This window comes from Brassica rapa, chromosome A02, assembly GCF_000309985.2.
Source record: "Brassica rapa cultivar Chiifu-401-42 chromosome A02, CAAS_Brap_v3.01, whole genome shotgun sequence".
Taxonomy (NCBI): Eukaryota; Viridiplantae; Streptophyta; class Magnoliopsida; order Brassicales; family Brassicaceae; genus Brassica; species Brassica rapa.
The window spans coordinates 9,242,178-9,259,595 of NC_024796.2; the positions used below are offsets into that span (position 1 = coordinate 9,242,178).

Genomic DNA, 17,418 nt, shown 5'->3' on the forward strand with positions numbered 1-17,418 from the left:
CTTATAAGCGATGGAATAAAGTTTCGGGGCCAAAGAAAGTTTTCTAATGCATAAAGCTAAACCACAATCACTCTGGCTTGCAGTTGGAGACAGAAACAACAAAACTTATCACAGAGCCATAGTCACTATAGAAAGTTTTCCAAATACGGTCTTCTCCTTTGTTGTTCCACCAAGTAAACAGAGGACTGGTACTATCAAGATCAGTCAATTAGCAATCCTCTATCAGTTCATGGAAGTCCTTCCATCCAGCTCGGTGACTTAGCCTCTCCAAATGTTGAGAGTGTTCTTCAGAGTCTAGAATCTTATTAAAACCCCTTAGAATAACCCATGAAATATCTGTTGCATTAAACTGATCTTTATGACGCCTGATCTTTTCCCAAAAGACGATCAAATCAGGGTTTTACTATATTTAACCAAGACTGAACTGTATCATGTTTGCGTGTATTGTCAAAACCGTGAGTATTGAACGCCAAAAATGATCGTCATGATCATTAGTTCCTCCATGAGGAGGACTTCTTATTGTTTTGTTGTGATGGGAAAATTTATGTTCTGGTGGGGCAGGGCCCTTTCCAGTTGAGCTATTGACGACCTCTTGTCAAATATTTAGTATTATCTTTAAGTACAAGAAATGTAAAAAAATATCTGCTTGATAAACATGTAAAGCTTAATAAACCGTTGTAGTTGAAAGGCCAAATCCAAAAGATCCGCTGCATCATCTGGTTCTTTGAGGTTTGATTACGTGGGGGAGCTTGATTTCTCTGTTCTGCTCCTTCTTTCAACAATACTGTCTTTGGTATCGATTCCTCCTTCAAGGAAGAAGAGGAGGAGGTTTCCTCATCATCTTCTATCTCTTTTTGAATTCGCGCACTAGCGCTCATTCCTCTATTTCTTCTTCTTCCTCCTCATGAGCTGAGAGAATATTGAAACGGGAAGGTGAAACCTCGTTTCTACAATCATCGGTTTTCTTTTCTTTTGTATCGATGTTACGAGGAGAAGCCTTTCAATGTCTCATTTCAGTGATCCACTACTTTGATTCTTGGATCACATTAGTTCCAACAGGTTCATAGGTTTTCTCTTTTATCTGGGATGATTGACTAGTAAGCGGAACTTCAGTTTTCTCATTTCTTTTACCTCGGATGATTGTGTTATTTATGTGTATCCGTACGTAAAATTGATTATAGAATTTATGGAATAACCAATATATCGAGTTATTTTTATAGTCATTTTGGTTAATAATTTAGTTATGCTTATATAATATATATATATATATATATTATAAAATTTTATTTTTATTTATTAAAAAAAATAAACTAGTATTAATCTAAAGAAAGTTAACAAATATGACCTAAAAGTTGATTTTAAATGAATAAAAATATACCCGAAATTCAATCAAATGTAAAAGTATCCCAAAATGCTAGTGATTATTTTATATGTTAAACTAGTGTATTTTTCTGTGCTTTATATGTTAGATTCTAAAAAATTATAGATTCAATATAATGTGACTGTTTTATTTATTACTTAAACATACAAAATATTTTTGAAGTTATTTTCTGTTTAAAGCCATTTAATAGTTTTTGGATATGCATGTTTTAGATTTGAGTCCGACTCTGAAGATTTCTTGGAAGACTTCTAATGCACTTTTGAAGTCTTCTAATGCAATTTATGCTAGACGACTTCTTGGAAATTCTTTTGAACTGAAAATATTTAACATAATTGAAACTTTTGTCTCTTATATAAAGAAAATTTACACATTAATTATCTATCTTCTTCTCAATTGGATGCAACAAAAATGTAATATTCTCGCTTTAAAACCCTTAAACCTCTCACTAATCTCTTTGAAACTTGATAACAATAAACTTTATATCAATTTCTCATGTCTTTCTCACTAATTTATCTTAGTTTTGCAGGATTTTTATTATATGGTTCTCATCTTTCATTCTTTTAAAGTTAGATGTATAAATTTTGGATATGTATTTTTTCTGTATTTAATATGTTAGATTCAAAAAAGTTATAGATTCAATTTAATGTGACTGTTTTATTTATGATTTAAGCATAAAAAATATTTTAGAATTTTTTTCTGTTTTGAAGCCATTTAAACGTTTTTACATATGCAGGTTTCAGATTTGAGTCGGACTTCGGAAGAATTCACGAGCATACTTATCAGAAGAATTATCGAGCAGATTTTTCATGCAGACTTCTCAAAAGACTTCACACGAATTAAGCGAAAAATTTAAATTTAAGCGAGAAATACAAATTTTAAATGAAATTTGACAAATTAGAAGACTTGAATTCTGGAGAAGTCTTCTAGTTCACAGTCAAATTTCACTTAAAATCTAAGTTCTCTTTATGGTTAGTAGACTCTTGATAGTTTATATAATATTGTAAATAATAAATCTACTTTATCTCTAATTATTAAAAAATATTTTTTAATGTTTGTTTATTCATTCAAGTTCTTGTAATAATAAATTATTGTCTTCATGTGCATATTTTTTTTAAGATTATGGTTATGAAAATTAGAAGGCAAGCTTATGATAATATAACAATTGAAACAAGTTTAACATAACAAACATAAAAATAAGTTACTAGCTTAACACCCTTGAAAAACAAGTTACTTAACATATGTTAAAAGTTGCTTAACACTTTTGAAAATACAAGTTTTACAAAAACTAACGTCTAGAAATCTCCTGAGAAACCTTCGGGCGAATTAAGCGGGAAATTAAAAATTTAAGCGGAAAATTTAAATTTTAAGTAAAAATAAAAAAATTTAAATCTCATAAAAGTTAAAAAAATAAATCTTATGATCTAAGAAGACACATTAAACCACATGACTTGATATTCTTGAAGTTACTTAACACTTTTGAAAGTTAAAAAAAAAACATATATTGAAGTTATTTAACACTCTTAAAAATACAAGTTTACAAAAACAAGCGGAGAATATTTCTCTTCTCTCATTAACTAGAAACATTAATAAACATGAATATTTGTAACCTCATAATTATCACCAAGACTTCTTAAAAAGTATTTCATTTATGTCATTTTTGCAATTGCAAATTTACGAACATGACCTCTTAAGAAGTATAATCTACAACAGACTTTTTAAAAAGTCTTATTTTGTAAATTTTGGTTTATTTCTGTAGAGGTTTTCTAACACTCACAAGAAGTCTTCTCACTGTCGCAAGAAGCCTGCGTATGTTACTTTTGCAATTGATTATATTTGACTTTTTCAGCTAATTATTATTAAAGGTTTTAATTTAAATTTTAATTGCAAAAAGAACCTACGCTGACTTCTTGCGATAGTAAGAAGACTTCATGTAACAGTAAAGAAGACTTCCCGAGAAGTGTTCCGACAGAAGACTTCTCGGAAAGTTTTCAATAAAGTCAAATTTTTGACAAAATTTGGTTAATTTCAAAACGAACATGTTTGTCCGAGAAGACTCTAGGAGTGAGAAGATACTCGTCTTTTGTTAACAAAGAAAAGTGGAAGACCTCTAGAGAAGTCTTCTATTAAAACACACATAAAATCAATTGAAAAATAACCTATGCATTGACGAGAAAACTTCTCACTAAGTTAAGTTTTCTTTGCGAAACAGATCTGTAAAGATCAAATATTATTCTTAAATCCGGTGAGATTCATGTTTAGCTTCTCCAAGCACATATAAATTCTTAAAGAATGTTACCCTTTCGTTCTTGACCAAGAATCATGAACTTGAGTAACTTTAATTAGCTTATAAATTTTAAAATAAAAAGAGAGATTTTGGAATGGAATGAGAGAGAAAGTGAAAGATAAATGGTTTGTATGTGTAAGAAATGAGGATATGAAGATGTTGATGTTGATTTTAGGTGCATTTAGAGCTTGCAATTGGTTGTTCATGGTGGTTGATGTATTGATGACAATGTTGTAAATAAAAAAAGAAGATGAAGATGATTGAGTTAAACAAGCATTTTCAAACAAAAAGAGTAATGACATTTTCCTGAATAACCCAAAATTTTGTGTTAAATAGGAAAAATAAAAGTTCCAAAAAAGTATGTGAATCCTCAGGGAGTATGAATCGCCACCTTTTGAGTGTCAATCGATATTACTACTAAACAAGCTTTAGAGAATAGGTTGATTAGCGTTTTCTAACCACCTAGACCAACTCTTAGACCAATTCTTAGACCAACTCTTGTGTGCACCTAGTTGATTAGAACATCTAAGTTTCAATTCAGGCAACAGAGCAAGCTATCCCTTGCGCCAATTAATCCTAAGATCTAAGTTTAAGGTGATCAGTTCTAAGCTTAGCAGTAAGAACAACTAGATGAAGAACCAATTGATTTCCCAGACCATTAAGTAATCTTTGAAGAACCCTAAATCTAACAATATAAATACTCAAACATAATCATGGAAAGCATAATGATAATCTGAATAAATTTCATAGAATTAGTAAGAAAACAGTATATAGAAACAGAGCAGTTCAAGATCTTCTCTCAAAAGGTGTTCAGATCACTCCTCTAATCTTAAGCTCTCTCTTCTAGAATAATATGAAGCGCCTGTTACAAAACTGTGAAAACCCCTGATAAATAGTCTAACATATGGCCATGGATTTGTTGTGCGATTTTTGAAACTTATGGGCAAAAATTGTAATTTTTTCAAATTATCATTAAACTTGCGGAATGATGTGGTGTAGATTGACACATTGATCAACACATTTGAATAATATCGATCGATGCTTGTCGTAAGAACAGACTCCGACTTCAAATTTTCATCGTAGTTTTCCACAAAGCTCCAATCACGTTCAATAAGTACCTAGACCTAAAATGATTCTAAAACAATTCTAAACTAGAGATTGACCCGCACGCCCGTGCGGGTGTTAATTTTTACGGTTTTATAAATTATTTGTTATTTTATCATTAGTGTTATATATTTAAGATGTGTCGTCGTATAACTAATTGTATTCAAAATATTTGGATTGAATCGGGTAATAAGATTATTTTTGGTACAAATATACACTCTTTTCAGATACATTGGTTAATTAAATATTTTTCTATTTCTACACATCAAAATCAAAATCATTCAGACCCGAGAGGATCCAACTCAAGCATCATACATAAATTTATAATATCCAAGTGGCGCCTAATTTAAAAATCCAAAAAAATTAATCCCGAAAGAAACAACTTGTACCTCAATGAGTATCCGAATGTCCATACTTAACTGATTTTGCAAATAGATTAAAAAGGAAACTCTTTCTATATATTTGGCAAAAATAAGAAAAATAGAAAGAATTTTTTATTTAATAAAATAGTTATATGAAGTGAAACATTAAGTGATAATAAATGTAATACTTTTTAATTATTTTGATTTAAATTATTATCTTGTTCATATAAACTATGCCTTTGAATTATGTGTTTTGCTATGTAATTTTTCACCAAGTGGAACTAAGACAAAAGAAAGTTTTAGTAAAACATATTAAACCAAACTATTAACCATATGCAAAACTCGGTTATCTTACATTTTTATTTTTTTTATAATTGCACAAAGTTAATATTGATTAACTAATAAATAAAAATCTACATTATTACTTTTACGGTAAATATAATTAATGATGTGATATATTGTTAAAGTAATATAATTAATGAAATTACTAAAATAAAACTATACTTATATTTTTATACATTAATATTTGTTTTTCATAATTAGTGTTTTATATTTTATATATGTCGTAATATAACTAATTGTATTCAAAAGATCCGGATCGAATCAGATAATATGGTTATTTTTGGTACAAATATCCAAACCCGTTTCAAATACATTGGTTATTTAGATATTTTAGGATCATATACATCAGAACCAAACTCATCCAGACTCAAAAGAATTCAACTCAAAACCTACACATAAATTTATAATATTCAAGGAGTGAGTAATTTTAAAACAAAATAAAACGATACCCGAAAGGAACGACTCGTACCGAAGTGGATATTTAGTGTTCATGCCTAACTGATTTTATAAACTAATATAAATGATATTTTTTATGTGTTTTGCTAAATTAAGTGAAACTGAAAGAGTTTTTTTTATTTAGTAAGCAATTATATTGAGTGAAAAATTAAGTGACAATGAATGTAATTCATTTTTATTATTTTGATTTAAGTTATGATTTTATTCACTAAACATGTTTTTGAATTATGTTTTTGGCTACGTAATTTTCCACTGATTGAAAAAAAAAATGTTATAGTAAAACAAATTAAAACAAACGCTTAACCTTATGCAAAACTCAGTTATTTTGCTTTTTTGATTTTATAATTGAGACAAAACTAATATTGATTAACTACTAAATAAAATCTACACTATTATTATTATGGTAATATAATTAATGATGTGAAATATTGTTAAGACAATATAATTAATATGAGTGAAATATGGAAATACAATTAATGTAGTACTGCTATCTTCGTTTCCAAACAATTTTCAGTTATAGTACTATTCATGTTTCCAAACATTACTAAAGTGTACTTCAGTTTTAATAATATAGATGCATATAAAATACTTTGAAAGCAGACTTATATCATGCGTAAAAACCATGACAATACTTTGAAAGTATTGATAACTATTTATGTTTGATCATCATTTTTCTATTTAATTTATACTTTTCACTCCATTTAGTCGCTGAGATGAAAACTACCAGTAATATAAATTTAGACAAAATAAAGACAAACCATATGGATTTCACACTTATCTGGCATGTGTGTCTTTGTCTTGAAATTTCTCAAAAAATTTAATAATATTCTAAACATGATCAAACTTCCACTCTCCCTTATTTATATTTTGATCTTCCATTAGCATCACATTGGTATGACTGAACTGCGTATCATTTTAAAGTAATGATTAATTACTGAAATAAAACATGAAAATTTTACTAGTAATACATTAACACTTATATTTTCATCATTTGAAATACAACTTGAATACTTACTTTCGCATTCTCTAATGCATACATGAATATTTTTTGTTCTTTTTTCAATAGTTTGAACTCGAGCTTGGATGGATCTTCTTGAATGTTCACTCCAATTTGAATTTTTCTAATTCTCGTATGTTTTGCCACACGAAACCAGAAATGATTAGATGTTTGATAAGCACCTTTGATTGAATCTTGAGAAATTTGCGTATAAACTTGACATATAAGTTTATTTTTCTCTTTACTATATCGGCAAGTACATAGTGACATTTTTAGATAGGTATAATTTTTTGTAAAATGTTATAGTGTTGTAAATAAAATATTGATGTGAATGAAAACAATATATCATGTGATGCTATTTATAGATTTATATCCCTTGAATGAAAATATGCCACTGCAGGAAAAATAATTAAATAATATCTCACTATTGTAGATTTGACAATACAACAAAACTTTTTTTTTTAACACTAATAATTTATTATAATAAAAACATTTACAAAGGCCAATACAAAAGGCAAGAAGGATCTAAATCAATCAAAGAAAGCTTAGATAAACATATGACTAAGCCATGAAGGATAGCCAACAGCAATATAGGATTGAAACAGATCCTCCTTGATCACGCTTCTAGCGATGAGTTTAGCTCCCTTGATGTCCTTTTGAGAGTGAAATTGAGCTTTCCAGTCCACTATATCACGTAACCACACTGATAATTTGGTGGAGTAAAACTTGAGTGAAGGCCAGGCTGAGGGTTTGTTGATTGCATTAATCATATCATGGTCATCAGAAGCAAAAATGATAGTTAACAAAACTTGGTGATGGATACAGGATCAGTTCTAAAGCTCTTTCTGGAAAAAGTAACCACGAAAGAGAAGACAGAGCTCTAGAGAGGATTTTCTAGAGAGAGATCATTTTACAATACAACAAAACTTAAATTCAATATTCTCAAACATATTTATTAATTTCACTGAATTTGATAGCAGCATAAAAATAATCAAAAGAATTCAGAAATTTTTACAAGACTAGACGATACAAAAAAACGATGATTCCAAGAATTTAGTATCTTTTTACCAATCTTCAGAAAATTTAATAACACAATAAAAATACTTTAACACTAGCAAACATATTTTGACAATATAAGACAATACAATGAAAGTGGTTCCGAAATTCTCATACTTTTCTACATAGTTTGAGCTGATTTGATAATACAATATATTCAAAGAATTCACATTAACATAATTTTTTACAAGATTAGACAATACAAAGGAAGGTGATTACAAGACTTTCAAAAAAAAATTACCAAAGTTGAGAAAATTTGAATAATTTGATAAAACAAAAACAAAATCAAAAATTTCACTCTAGCAAACATATTATGAGAAAACAAGACAATTCAAAGAATGATTCAAAAATTCTCACATTTCTCTACAAGGTTTCAGCTTATTTGAAAACACAATACAAATAATTCAAATATTTTTTTTTTACTGGCAAACATATTTTGACAAGATAAGACAATACAAAGAAAGTGATTCCAAAATTCTCATTTTTCTAAAAAGTTTCAGCTGATTTGAAAACACAATACAAATAAACTATTATTTTTTCGCTAGCAAACATATTTTAGCAAGATAAGATAATCCAAAGAAATGTGATTCTAAAATTTTCATAATTTCTACAAAATTTGGGCTCATTTGGGAGAAAAATAAAAATAATTTAAAACTTTTACATTTTCTATTTACTATGACAAGACTAGACAATAAACATAAGAACAATTTTAAGATTCTTATAATGTTTTAAGATATTGTAATAAGATTAGACCAAAAGTTATAAATAAATTTATAGGTATTTAATTATTGATTATAAGATTTTCACACTTACTTTACCAAGTTTCACCAGATTTGATAATATAAAAAAAATCAAGAGATCTTACACTAGTTGACAAGGATTCTGATTGTTACGAATTTTGGCTTTAGGCTTTGATTTTAGATATCTGGCTTTAGAAAATTTGGATCTGAGAGCTGTGGCTTTAAAAAATGTAGCCGTTATTAAATTTTGTGGAAATATATTTCGTATTAAAATTGTAAAAAGTTAAGATTTAATTATTTAATAATTAGAATTTTATTTAATGATATATATATAACTGTAAAGTATTAGAAAATGGATTTCAAAAGAACGAGAGAAAAATATTATTCATTAATTAGTCAACAATTTATTTAGTATAAAAAAATAAGTTTTTAATATTTTGGGGAAAGAAAGAAAAATAAAAATATAAAAATTAATGAGTCCAACCGTAGAAGAGACAATGAAAGTATGGAAAAAAAGACTTTAGGCAAAAAATGAAAAAGAAAAAAGAAAAACAAAAAAAAATTAACTGCAAGTGATTTTCAAAACTTTAGAGAAAGAGAAAGCCATCAAAGGTTGATTGGATAAGGGATGATGTTGTCTCTCTCTTTCTGCTCTGTCCTCCCTCATGAATCCGACACGGAGGAAGGGCTGAGATGAAACTTCAACCGAAGTTTTTTACAAACCCACCTCCGGTTAGCATGTTTGATTCTGGGAAGCGGTGATTCCTTCCACACAGCCATCGCCAGTTTTTGTTTCGGGAAAACGGTGGCTCTGACAGCACCGGTTTCGCCGGCTTTCGTCCCTGGAGAAGCGGTGGCTCTGACAGCACCGTCCTTTCGCCGGCTTCTTCTCCGGATTGATCCGGAATCAGTTCACCCTTAGTCTTTCTTTGCCCAATCGACTCTCGATCTGAGAATCCATGTTGATTTCTTGGATTGATCGCAGATGATTGATGTTTTCTTGGAAGCGTAGATCCATGGTTCTTGATCTACAACGGTTTTGGCCTCTATGGTGGAGTTTGGTCGCGTTTTTTCTCTGACTCCGGTGGAAGATGATGTCGTTTTCTGGTGGATGTCCGATTATTGCGGCGACGGAGGTTGCGTGCCGGTGAGGTGAGGGGGCTTCAATCTTAGGACACGTGCCCCTCAAGTGGTGTCTCGGTCAAGTCGTGGCGGCCTTGTGACGCGTGTTCCTTGCAGGTGAGGGTATCAACATGTATCCCGTCCACGCAACATCGTGAATGAAGTAGCACTTTCTGGGTTTAGGATGATGGGTTTAGGATCCAAAATAGTTGCAGTTTGGTTCGCTCTAGTGTGTTGGGCTTTATGTTTGTATCCTTGTATCGTTTTGGGTTTGGTCCTATGGGCTTGGTCCTATGGACTTTGTCCTTTTAATAAATTTTAGATGGAAGAAAAAAAAAGGGTTATTAGATTAAAAAACTTTAAAAACTGTTAAAGATTCTAAAGTTTTCATAGTCCTAATACCAAACGGGTCCAAGACTGGACAATAGAAATAAAAATCACTATTCATGAGTTTTTAAGATAGTTTTTCACTAATTAAAAATATAAAAAATGTTAAAGAGAGTAATATTTCACTTGTAAGAATTTGAAATCTTAGTAAGAGATTTTCTTAACACATGTCAACTTATAGATATCTTATATTTTTTAATAATAAAATATATTAGTTAGAAACTATTTAAAGTCTTCACCAGTGTTGATGTTCTACAGATTCTCTAATATTTTATATGAGTTTTATGTGTTACAGTTCTTTTACATGAAAAAAGTATTTGAAAAAAGAAACAAATAGGGTTAATAGCGTCACAAAAATAGAAATTGGGACTCGAGTCAAACAATTATGCTTCCATATAATATACAAATAGAAATTATAAAAGTCATGGGCGACATAATTAGCGTGCGTGGAAAATGTGTGTGTTAGACTTAGAAAGTTCATACGTACTATGTAGAGTAATAAAAAAGCTTTTGGGTTGCAACTTGCAAGTCGTTTTTTCAGGCATCGGTCAATATTGGCGTCCTCGTTTAACAATTATATATCAGGATATTATAAATACATCATTTGTGCATATTACTAAGACCAAAAAGACCAAGCAAACTCACAAGTCACAAGTATATCATTACATTTACACTCGCTAAATATACATAGAGAGAGAGAGTGAGAGAGATGGCTCCGACGTACACGATGGCTGGAGGCAAGGGTCCGAATAGCTACAGTCAACATTCAACGTATCAGGTTAGTTATTTTGTTTCGGGTTGGTCAAAATACTTTGGAAATTCTTTATGAAATCTTGCTGAAAGTTTTGTTTTCAACTATACATCTTCTAAATATAAATTAGATTATCTAAAATGAATGAATTTTGAAAAGATCATATTCACGGGGATAACCATTTTTGTTGCTGTTAGATATATTAATAGCTAGCTTTGAGTTAATTTGAAGCATGGAAACTTTGAATCTGATAAACATATTGTCACTCATGATGGAATTTGATTATTGCAGAGAGCGTTGCTTGAAGTAGCAAAGGAAAAGATCAGTGAAGCAATCTCCACCAAACTCGAAATCAACTCAGCTTCCAATCGCTTTAACATAGCGGATTTTGGTTGTTCCACTGGACCTAACACGTTCCTTGCAGTACAAAACATAATTGATGCTGTGGGACAGAAGTACCGAAAGGAAACTCAGAAAAATCCGGATGATAACATTGAGTTTCAAGTTCTTTTTAACGATCATTCAAACAATGATTTCAACACCCTTTTCCAAACTCTCCCTCCGACCAAAGGATACTTTGTTGCTGGAGTTCCCGGATCTTTCTTTGGCCGTGTTCTTCCTCGAGACAGTCTCCATGTGGGACATTGTTCATACTCGCTTCATTGGTTGTCCCAAATTCCTAAAGGGATCGCGGATCCAAACTCTCCTGCATGGAACAAGGACATTCATTGCACTGGATTCTCGGAGAAGGTCGCGGAAGCGTATCTTGATCAGTTCAAGATCGACATGGGAAGTTTCCTGAAAGCAAGAGGAGAAGAACTCGTGTCCGGGGGATTGCTATTTCTTCTTGGATCATGTGTACCGGATGGAGTTAAAATGTCTGAAACAATGAAAGGAATGCTTCTTGATCACTTGGGAAATTGCCTCAATGATGTAGCTAAAGAGGTAAAAAAAAATATTGTCCCTCTGATGTGTACTTGTAGTGTCACGGTAAAAAACACATCATCTTAATTATTATTTTATGACACTTTCTAGTCAATGTTTTGTGTAGGGATTAATCAACCAAGAAGAGCTAGACTCTTTCAACTTCCCAATCTATCCGGCACACGTTGCGGAATTCAAGAGTGTCATTGAAGATAACGGATGTTTCACGATAGAAGCGTTTGAGAAAATTAGTCATGCTAACGAAGAATTTCCACTGGATCCAGAGTTCTTGGCAACTTCAAACAAAGTTACATTTGGAGGAGTTATTGAGTCGAGGTTTGGTAAAGAAGCAATGGAGAGGACAAATGAGCTTTATGAGAAGAAGTGTCCAGAGATACTTCCGGAACTTGCCAATGCCAAATCCGGAATGCAATTTTTCATTATGCTTCGAAGAAATTAATTCTTTGATGATCAAATGATAGATCGTTGATGTTTGTTGTTGTCCGCAAGATTTACTGAGATGCTACGATATACCGAATAATTGTTGTCAATTGGTTTGTTCCTAAATAAATGTTTTTGGCACTTCAGAAACTTTAACACAGTTGCGTAAAGTTGTTTGGTTAATTTCAAAAAATAAAAATTGTTTGGTTAAGCGTTTATGAAGCTTTTGGCTAAATGTTAGCGACTTAGCGGTAAAATATTTCCCCCTTTTGTTGAATAATATTTTTACAACTTGCGAATCAAATGTGATTCCAGTCAAGGCTTTAAAAAAAATTAAAACTAGAAAATCTCGCATTTAAGAATTATACAAATCAACGCATTTGGAATACTTTTCTTATTGAGTTTTCTTTCTTATTCTTGTTTTCTGGTGGAAATATAGGGAATCTTTTTGGATCATTGATCTACTAAAATATGAGAGTCTCACAGACCAGATGACTAATATGTGGACAATTCTTGCGTTTGGTAGGTAAGACATTTGTCTGGATGAAAATAGGTAGAGACTTGTTTAGAACGTGTTTTTAGATATTATATAAGAACTCTAACCAAATCTGTAATGAATGGTTGTACACTAATTCTTTTATGTTTCTAAGGTTCTGAAAGGAAAAGGTGGATCAATCGTAGTAGAGTTAGCGGATCAAGCGTCGCGGATCAAACAGATCGAGCGGTCAAAAAAAAATTAGATCACTCGTGGTTCCCTCCCTTTTATATAGTTCATTTACAAAATTTTATGAATGGGAAAAAATAGTGAATGCTGCACTTTGGTGTAGGCCCCACCTTTTGTACCATTTCATTTTCAAACTCTAATCTAATATTGAAATTTTATGGTTGTATTTTCATTTATATACATAAGTAACATTTTATACTATTTAAACCATTTTTATTGACTATTAAAATATTCAATATTATTTTTATATTTAATATATGAATAATCCATATTAGTATTAATATTTTAGGTTAATCCAGTATAAACTATATAAATAAATAAGTCATATTTTCTAATACTTTTAAATTGATGCGTTAGTTAATATTAAAGCTTAAATTATTATACTACTTTATCAAAACCAAAATTATTTTTAAGTTATATGTGTGTTTAAAATAATTTTGCATTATATTCTGAATAAAATTATATAGCTTATTTTTAAAAATAAATACTTTGAACTATAAAATTAAATAGTAATAAAAATTATTTAAATCTATACAATACTTTGAACCACTTTTTATCCACTTTCCTCAGTCTTACATATAATTTGGACCATTAGATCTGTTTGATCCTCTCTTGTACCACTAGATCTACTTGATCCGTTCTTTTTCCACTTGATCCGTTTGATCTGCTAAATCTGCAGCGATAGATCCATTTTCTTCATTCGAAACCTAAGAGTTCGAATGGAGAGTTGAAAAAAGATCTAGGACACACTTAGGTGTGTGTGCTGCACTCGAATTAACTGTATACAGTGATGAACTGCTTGTGGTTCAAATTTATGAGTGAAAAATTATGAACCACTGCTACAATATGTACACAACAATACTTGAGTGTTTCTATCAGTTTTTGTTCTTCTTCTTTTTTTGTTAAACAAATATTCTTTTACTTGTATAATATGTAGCACATACTCATTTAAAATAGCTTTAATCCTATATAATACCTACAAAAGTTCAGCGTTAAACAAAAGAATGAGAATTCATTTTGACTACATATATTTTGCCATTAGATAATATAATAGTTTTCTTTCAAATTTTTATTTTTTATGTGTTAATTAATATTAAAACTAAAAATTAGTATACTATTTTACCAAAAATTATACCTACTTTAAAATCATCAAAATTTGATATATATTTAATTTACACCTCTTTTATCAAAATATAATTATTTTCAGTTTATCCAAATTCATATACATATTAAATTCTAACATTTTTCAATATGTTTCAACATTTGTTTAGGAAATTGATAATACTTACCACTACCAGCAATGAAAAGAAGAAAGATGGTAGCTAGGATCAAAATCGGAATTGATAATATACTTACACGTCAGTCAGGTCATGGCTAGTGGCTACAGTGGATTTGCTTGCCGCGTGATTCACAAATGCCAAAGCAGGGAAAGATCTCAAATGTGGTTTGGTGCGTGGTTGAGTTTCTTCGAATGTGATAAAGCTGTGGATACAAAGAGTCAGTTGATTAATATTATGCTCTTTTTAGAAATATTTGCTGCTCCTTATATGCCCAGGTATTTCCATCGAATGACCATATGAGATGGTTGTGTTATTCTCAATGTGGATTCTAGGTCTTTTCTTTTGAACATATCTATTGTATTTGTATACTTTCGAATAATGATGGCTACTATTTAGACTCTTGCTCATAAAGTGTATTGGTTCAAGCTTTTAGTGGACATAAATGCTGTTGTTCTGTTGTTGAATTTCATCCGTTTGGTGATATTTTTCGCATCAGATCTAATGACACAGAGCTAAAGATTTGGGACATCATGAAGAAGTGGCGCATATAGACGTACAAGGGGCATAAATGTGACATAAACATCATCAAATTTAGTCCCGGTGGTCATTCAGTAGTGACAGAAAGACTTGGCAATGATGAAAAGGTAAGAACTGCATTGTTAATCTTTTGCTTTGTCTTTTTTGAACATGTGTTCTTTAAACAATACACTACTGACTGTATATAACATGTATACGATTTGACTGCTGGGAAGCTTATACATGATTTTAATTTTCATGAAGGTTCTATCCGTTCTCTACACTTCCACCCACATCAAATCTGCAGTAGCAAAATCCATTTTCTTTACAATTGAGCTTAATGTCAAAGAAATTCTCTACTACTAATATATGTATTGTTGCAGACGGATTTCACCCCATTCTAGACGTGGTCCAAGAATTTTTTTTTTTTTTTTTTTTGTTTTACTACTGTTATATACATCCATAGAATCGAGAGGTGTTTAATGGTCAAACTAGAAAAAAATAGACTCAAAGTCTCAACACTAACATGTGTCCAATGTGATGGGCTAACCATTCTGGTTCCTTTACCAAAAACCCAACACCTCAATTTTCCCTCCTACACCTCCCGCCAATTCAGTTAACCGGTGATAGCCGGTTACCTGGCGACCGGTTAGAAGAACAAGGCTCGTAAAATTGAATCCATCTCCCCCTTTCAACTCAAATCCGTCTCGCCCACCAAATTTACCCTAAACCCTAACTAGTGTCGCCTCTTCATCGTACTCTTGTCGTCCGATTCGCCAAGCTTTGTGGATTTTTTTTGCAACATGAGTGCCATCAACATCACCAACGTCACCGCCTTGGACAACCCAGCGCCTTTTGTCAGCCCTTTTCAGTTCGAGATTTCGTACGAGTGCCTAACATCTCTCAAAGACGGTAAAAATCTCCACTATCTTCTTCTATATGGTTTGGTATCAGTTGACGATTCAACTAGTAACTAACTTAAAAAGCTTTATTTATTTGGTTAAATTGATTCAGATTTTTACTTTGTTGAATCTGAAACTGGATTTTACATTTCTGTTCTGTGTTTGTCCCTGTTTTGTATCATCTCTCACATACTCTAGCCATGTTGTCTTATTACTACATTGTGAGACTCGAGAACTATATACAAGTTCTTGATTAGCTTTGGGGCTAGTGTGTTATAATCTAGGAGGTGTTGGTTTGTGAATAGGTTTTGAAGATATGATAAAAACAGATAGAGACATTAGTTTTTTAGCATTCATGGATCTTAGATTTGCCTGGAATATATATTTCTTCAACAACGTTATAGAAGCTAGCCATCTACCTTGACATGGTTCTGATCACTTTCTTTGTAAGAAAGGTGGTGAAGGAAAACGTTTCTTTTAATTAAGACTCGAGCTTTGCTTCTGGTACAGATTTGGAATGGAAACTTATCTACGTAGGCTCAGCAGAAGATGAGACTTATGATCAAACTCTAGAGAGTGTGCTTGTTGGGCCTGTTAATGTTGGCAACTACCGCTTTGTATTGCAGGTAAACATATATTCCCTTGTTTTTACTACAGTCCTTCAGTTACAACTGTGGTCTTGTTTTTATTCTCCATTTACTTCTTACAGGCTGATCCTCCGGATCCATCAAAGATCCGCGAGGAAGACATCATAGGTGTCACGGTGCTGTTGTTGACATGTTCTTACATGGGTCAAGAGTTCTTACGAGTTGGATATTACGTCAACAATGACTATGAAGATGAGCAACTCAGGGAAGAGCCTCCAACTAAGGTTTTGATTGATAAAGTCCAGAGGAACATACTCTCCGACAAGCCTAGAGTTACTAAGTTCCCTATTAATTTTCATCCAGAGGACGAGCAAACTGCTACCGCTCCTCCTCCTGAACCATCTGATGAACAACCTGATGTCAATGACGCATCTCAAGTTTCACCTGACCAGCCACCAAAACCACAGGAGTCTCCCCAGGAATCATGATTCTTCCTTGAGCCAAATCGTCCAAAATTGGATGGGAACGATCGTGTCCTTGTCCCCAAAGGTCTTGGGTTTTGCTTCTCTATCTCCAAACATAATCTGCAATTTTACTGTACTTGTTTGTAAGAGGCTTTAGGGAAGTGGTTCTTGACTTGTTTGAATATTTTTGTTATTGGGCAAAGATTTAGATGAAGCAAAGCCCACATTTCGAAAACAAGATAATTTTCTGAAGTTCTGCTGTCTCTACTTGTTAGATTGTGTCTGAATTTAACATGAAGGACTTTCCTTTTGAAGATAGGTCTAAACTGGTCTGAAAAGCCCATAAAAGACATTATTTATTAAGTAATTTGTATATGTGTCACCATTATAAACACTCTAAAAAACAGTGATGACATGACTAACAAAAATGTGACATGGATATTTAAAAAGTAAATAAATGGCATAAAATTAATTATAACATAATTTAGTTATAGAAATGAAAATATAAGGTAATAAATATATAGTCCCATAGTTATAAAACATAAGAATTTTTTTAAAAAATATTAGATATGATTTATTATAAACTTGTAAAATGAAA

The 17,418-nt window shown here is 31.4% G+C and overlaps 2 protein-coding genes and 1 long non-coding RNA gene across 3 annotated transcripts; all 3 read left to right on the forward strand.

Annotated features, from left to right (window-relative positions):
• Positions 1-832: 832 nt before the first annotated feature.
• LOC117132077 lies at positions 833-3,944 on the forward strand. Its single transcript, XR_004455561.1, has 2 exons — positions 833-933; positions 2,115-3,944. It is a non-coding gene; the product is annotated as an uncharacterized LOC117132077 (long non-coding RNA).
• A 6,814-nt stretch (positions 3,945-10,758) lies between these two features.
• Positions 10,759-12,563, forward strand: LOC103852328 (farnesoic acid carboxyl-O-methyltransferase). The gene is made up of 3 exons (XM_009129240.3): positions 10,759-11,009; positions 11,274-11,927; positions 12,034-12,563. The coding sequence occupies exons 1-3, from the start codon at positions 10,941-10,943 to the stop codon at positions 12,364-12,366; spliced, it is 1,056 nt and encodes a 351-aa protein (XP_009127488.1). The 5' UTR covers positions 10,759-10,940; the 3' UTR covers positions 12,367-12,563.
• Positions 12,564-13,519: 956 nt separating this feature from the next.
• On the forward strand, positions 13,520-17,146 carry LOC103852330 (probable histone chaperone ASF1A). The gene is made up of 3 exons (XM_033285425.1): positions 13,520-15,779; positions 16,280-16,395; positions 16,479-17,146. Exons 1-3 carry the CDS (start codon positions 15,671-15,673, stop codon positions 16,842-16,844), a joined length of 591 nt encoding a protein of 196 aa, XP_033141316.1. The 5' UTR covers positions 13,520-15,670; the 3' UTR covers positions 16,845-17,146.
• Positions 17,147-17,418: the final 272 nt, after the last annotated feature.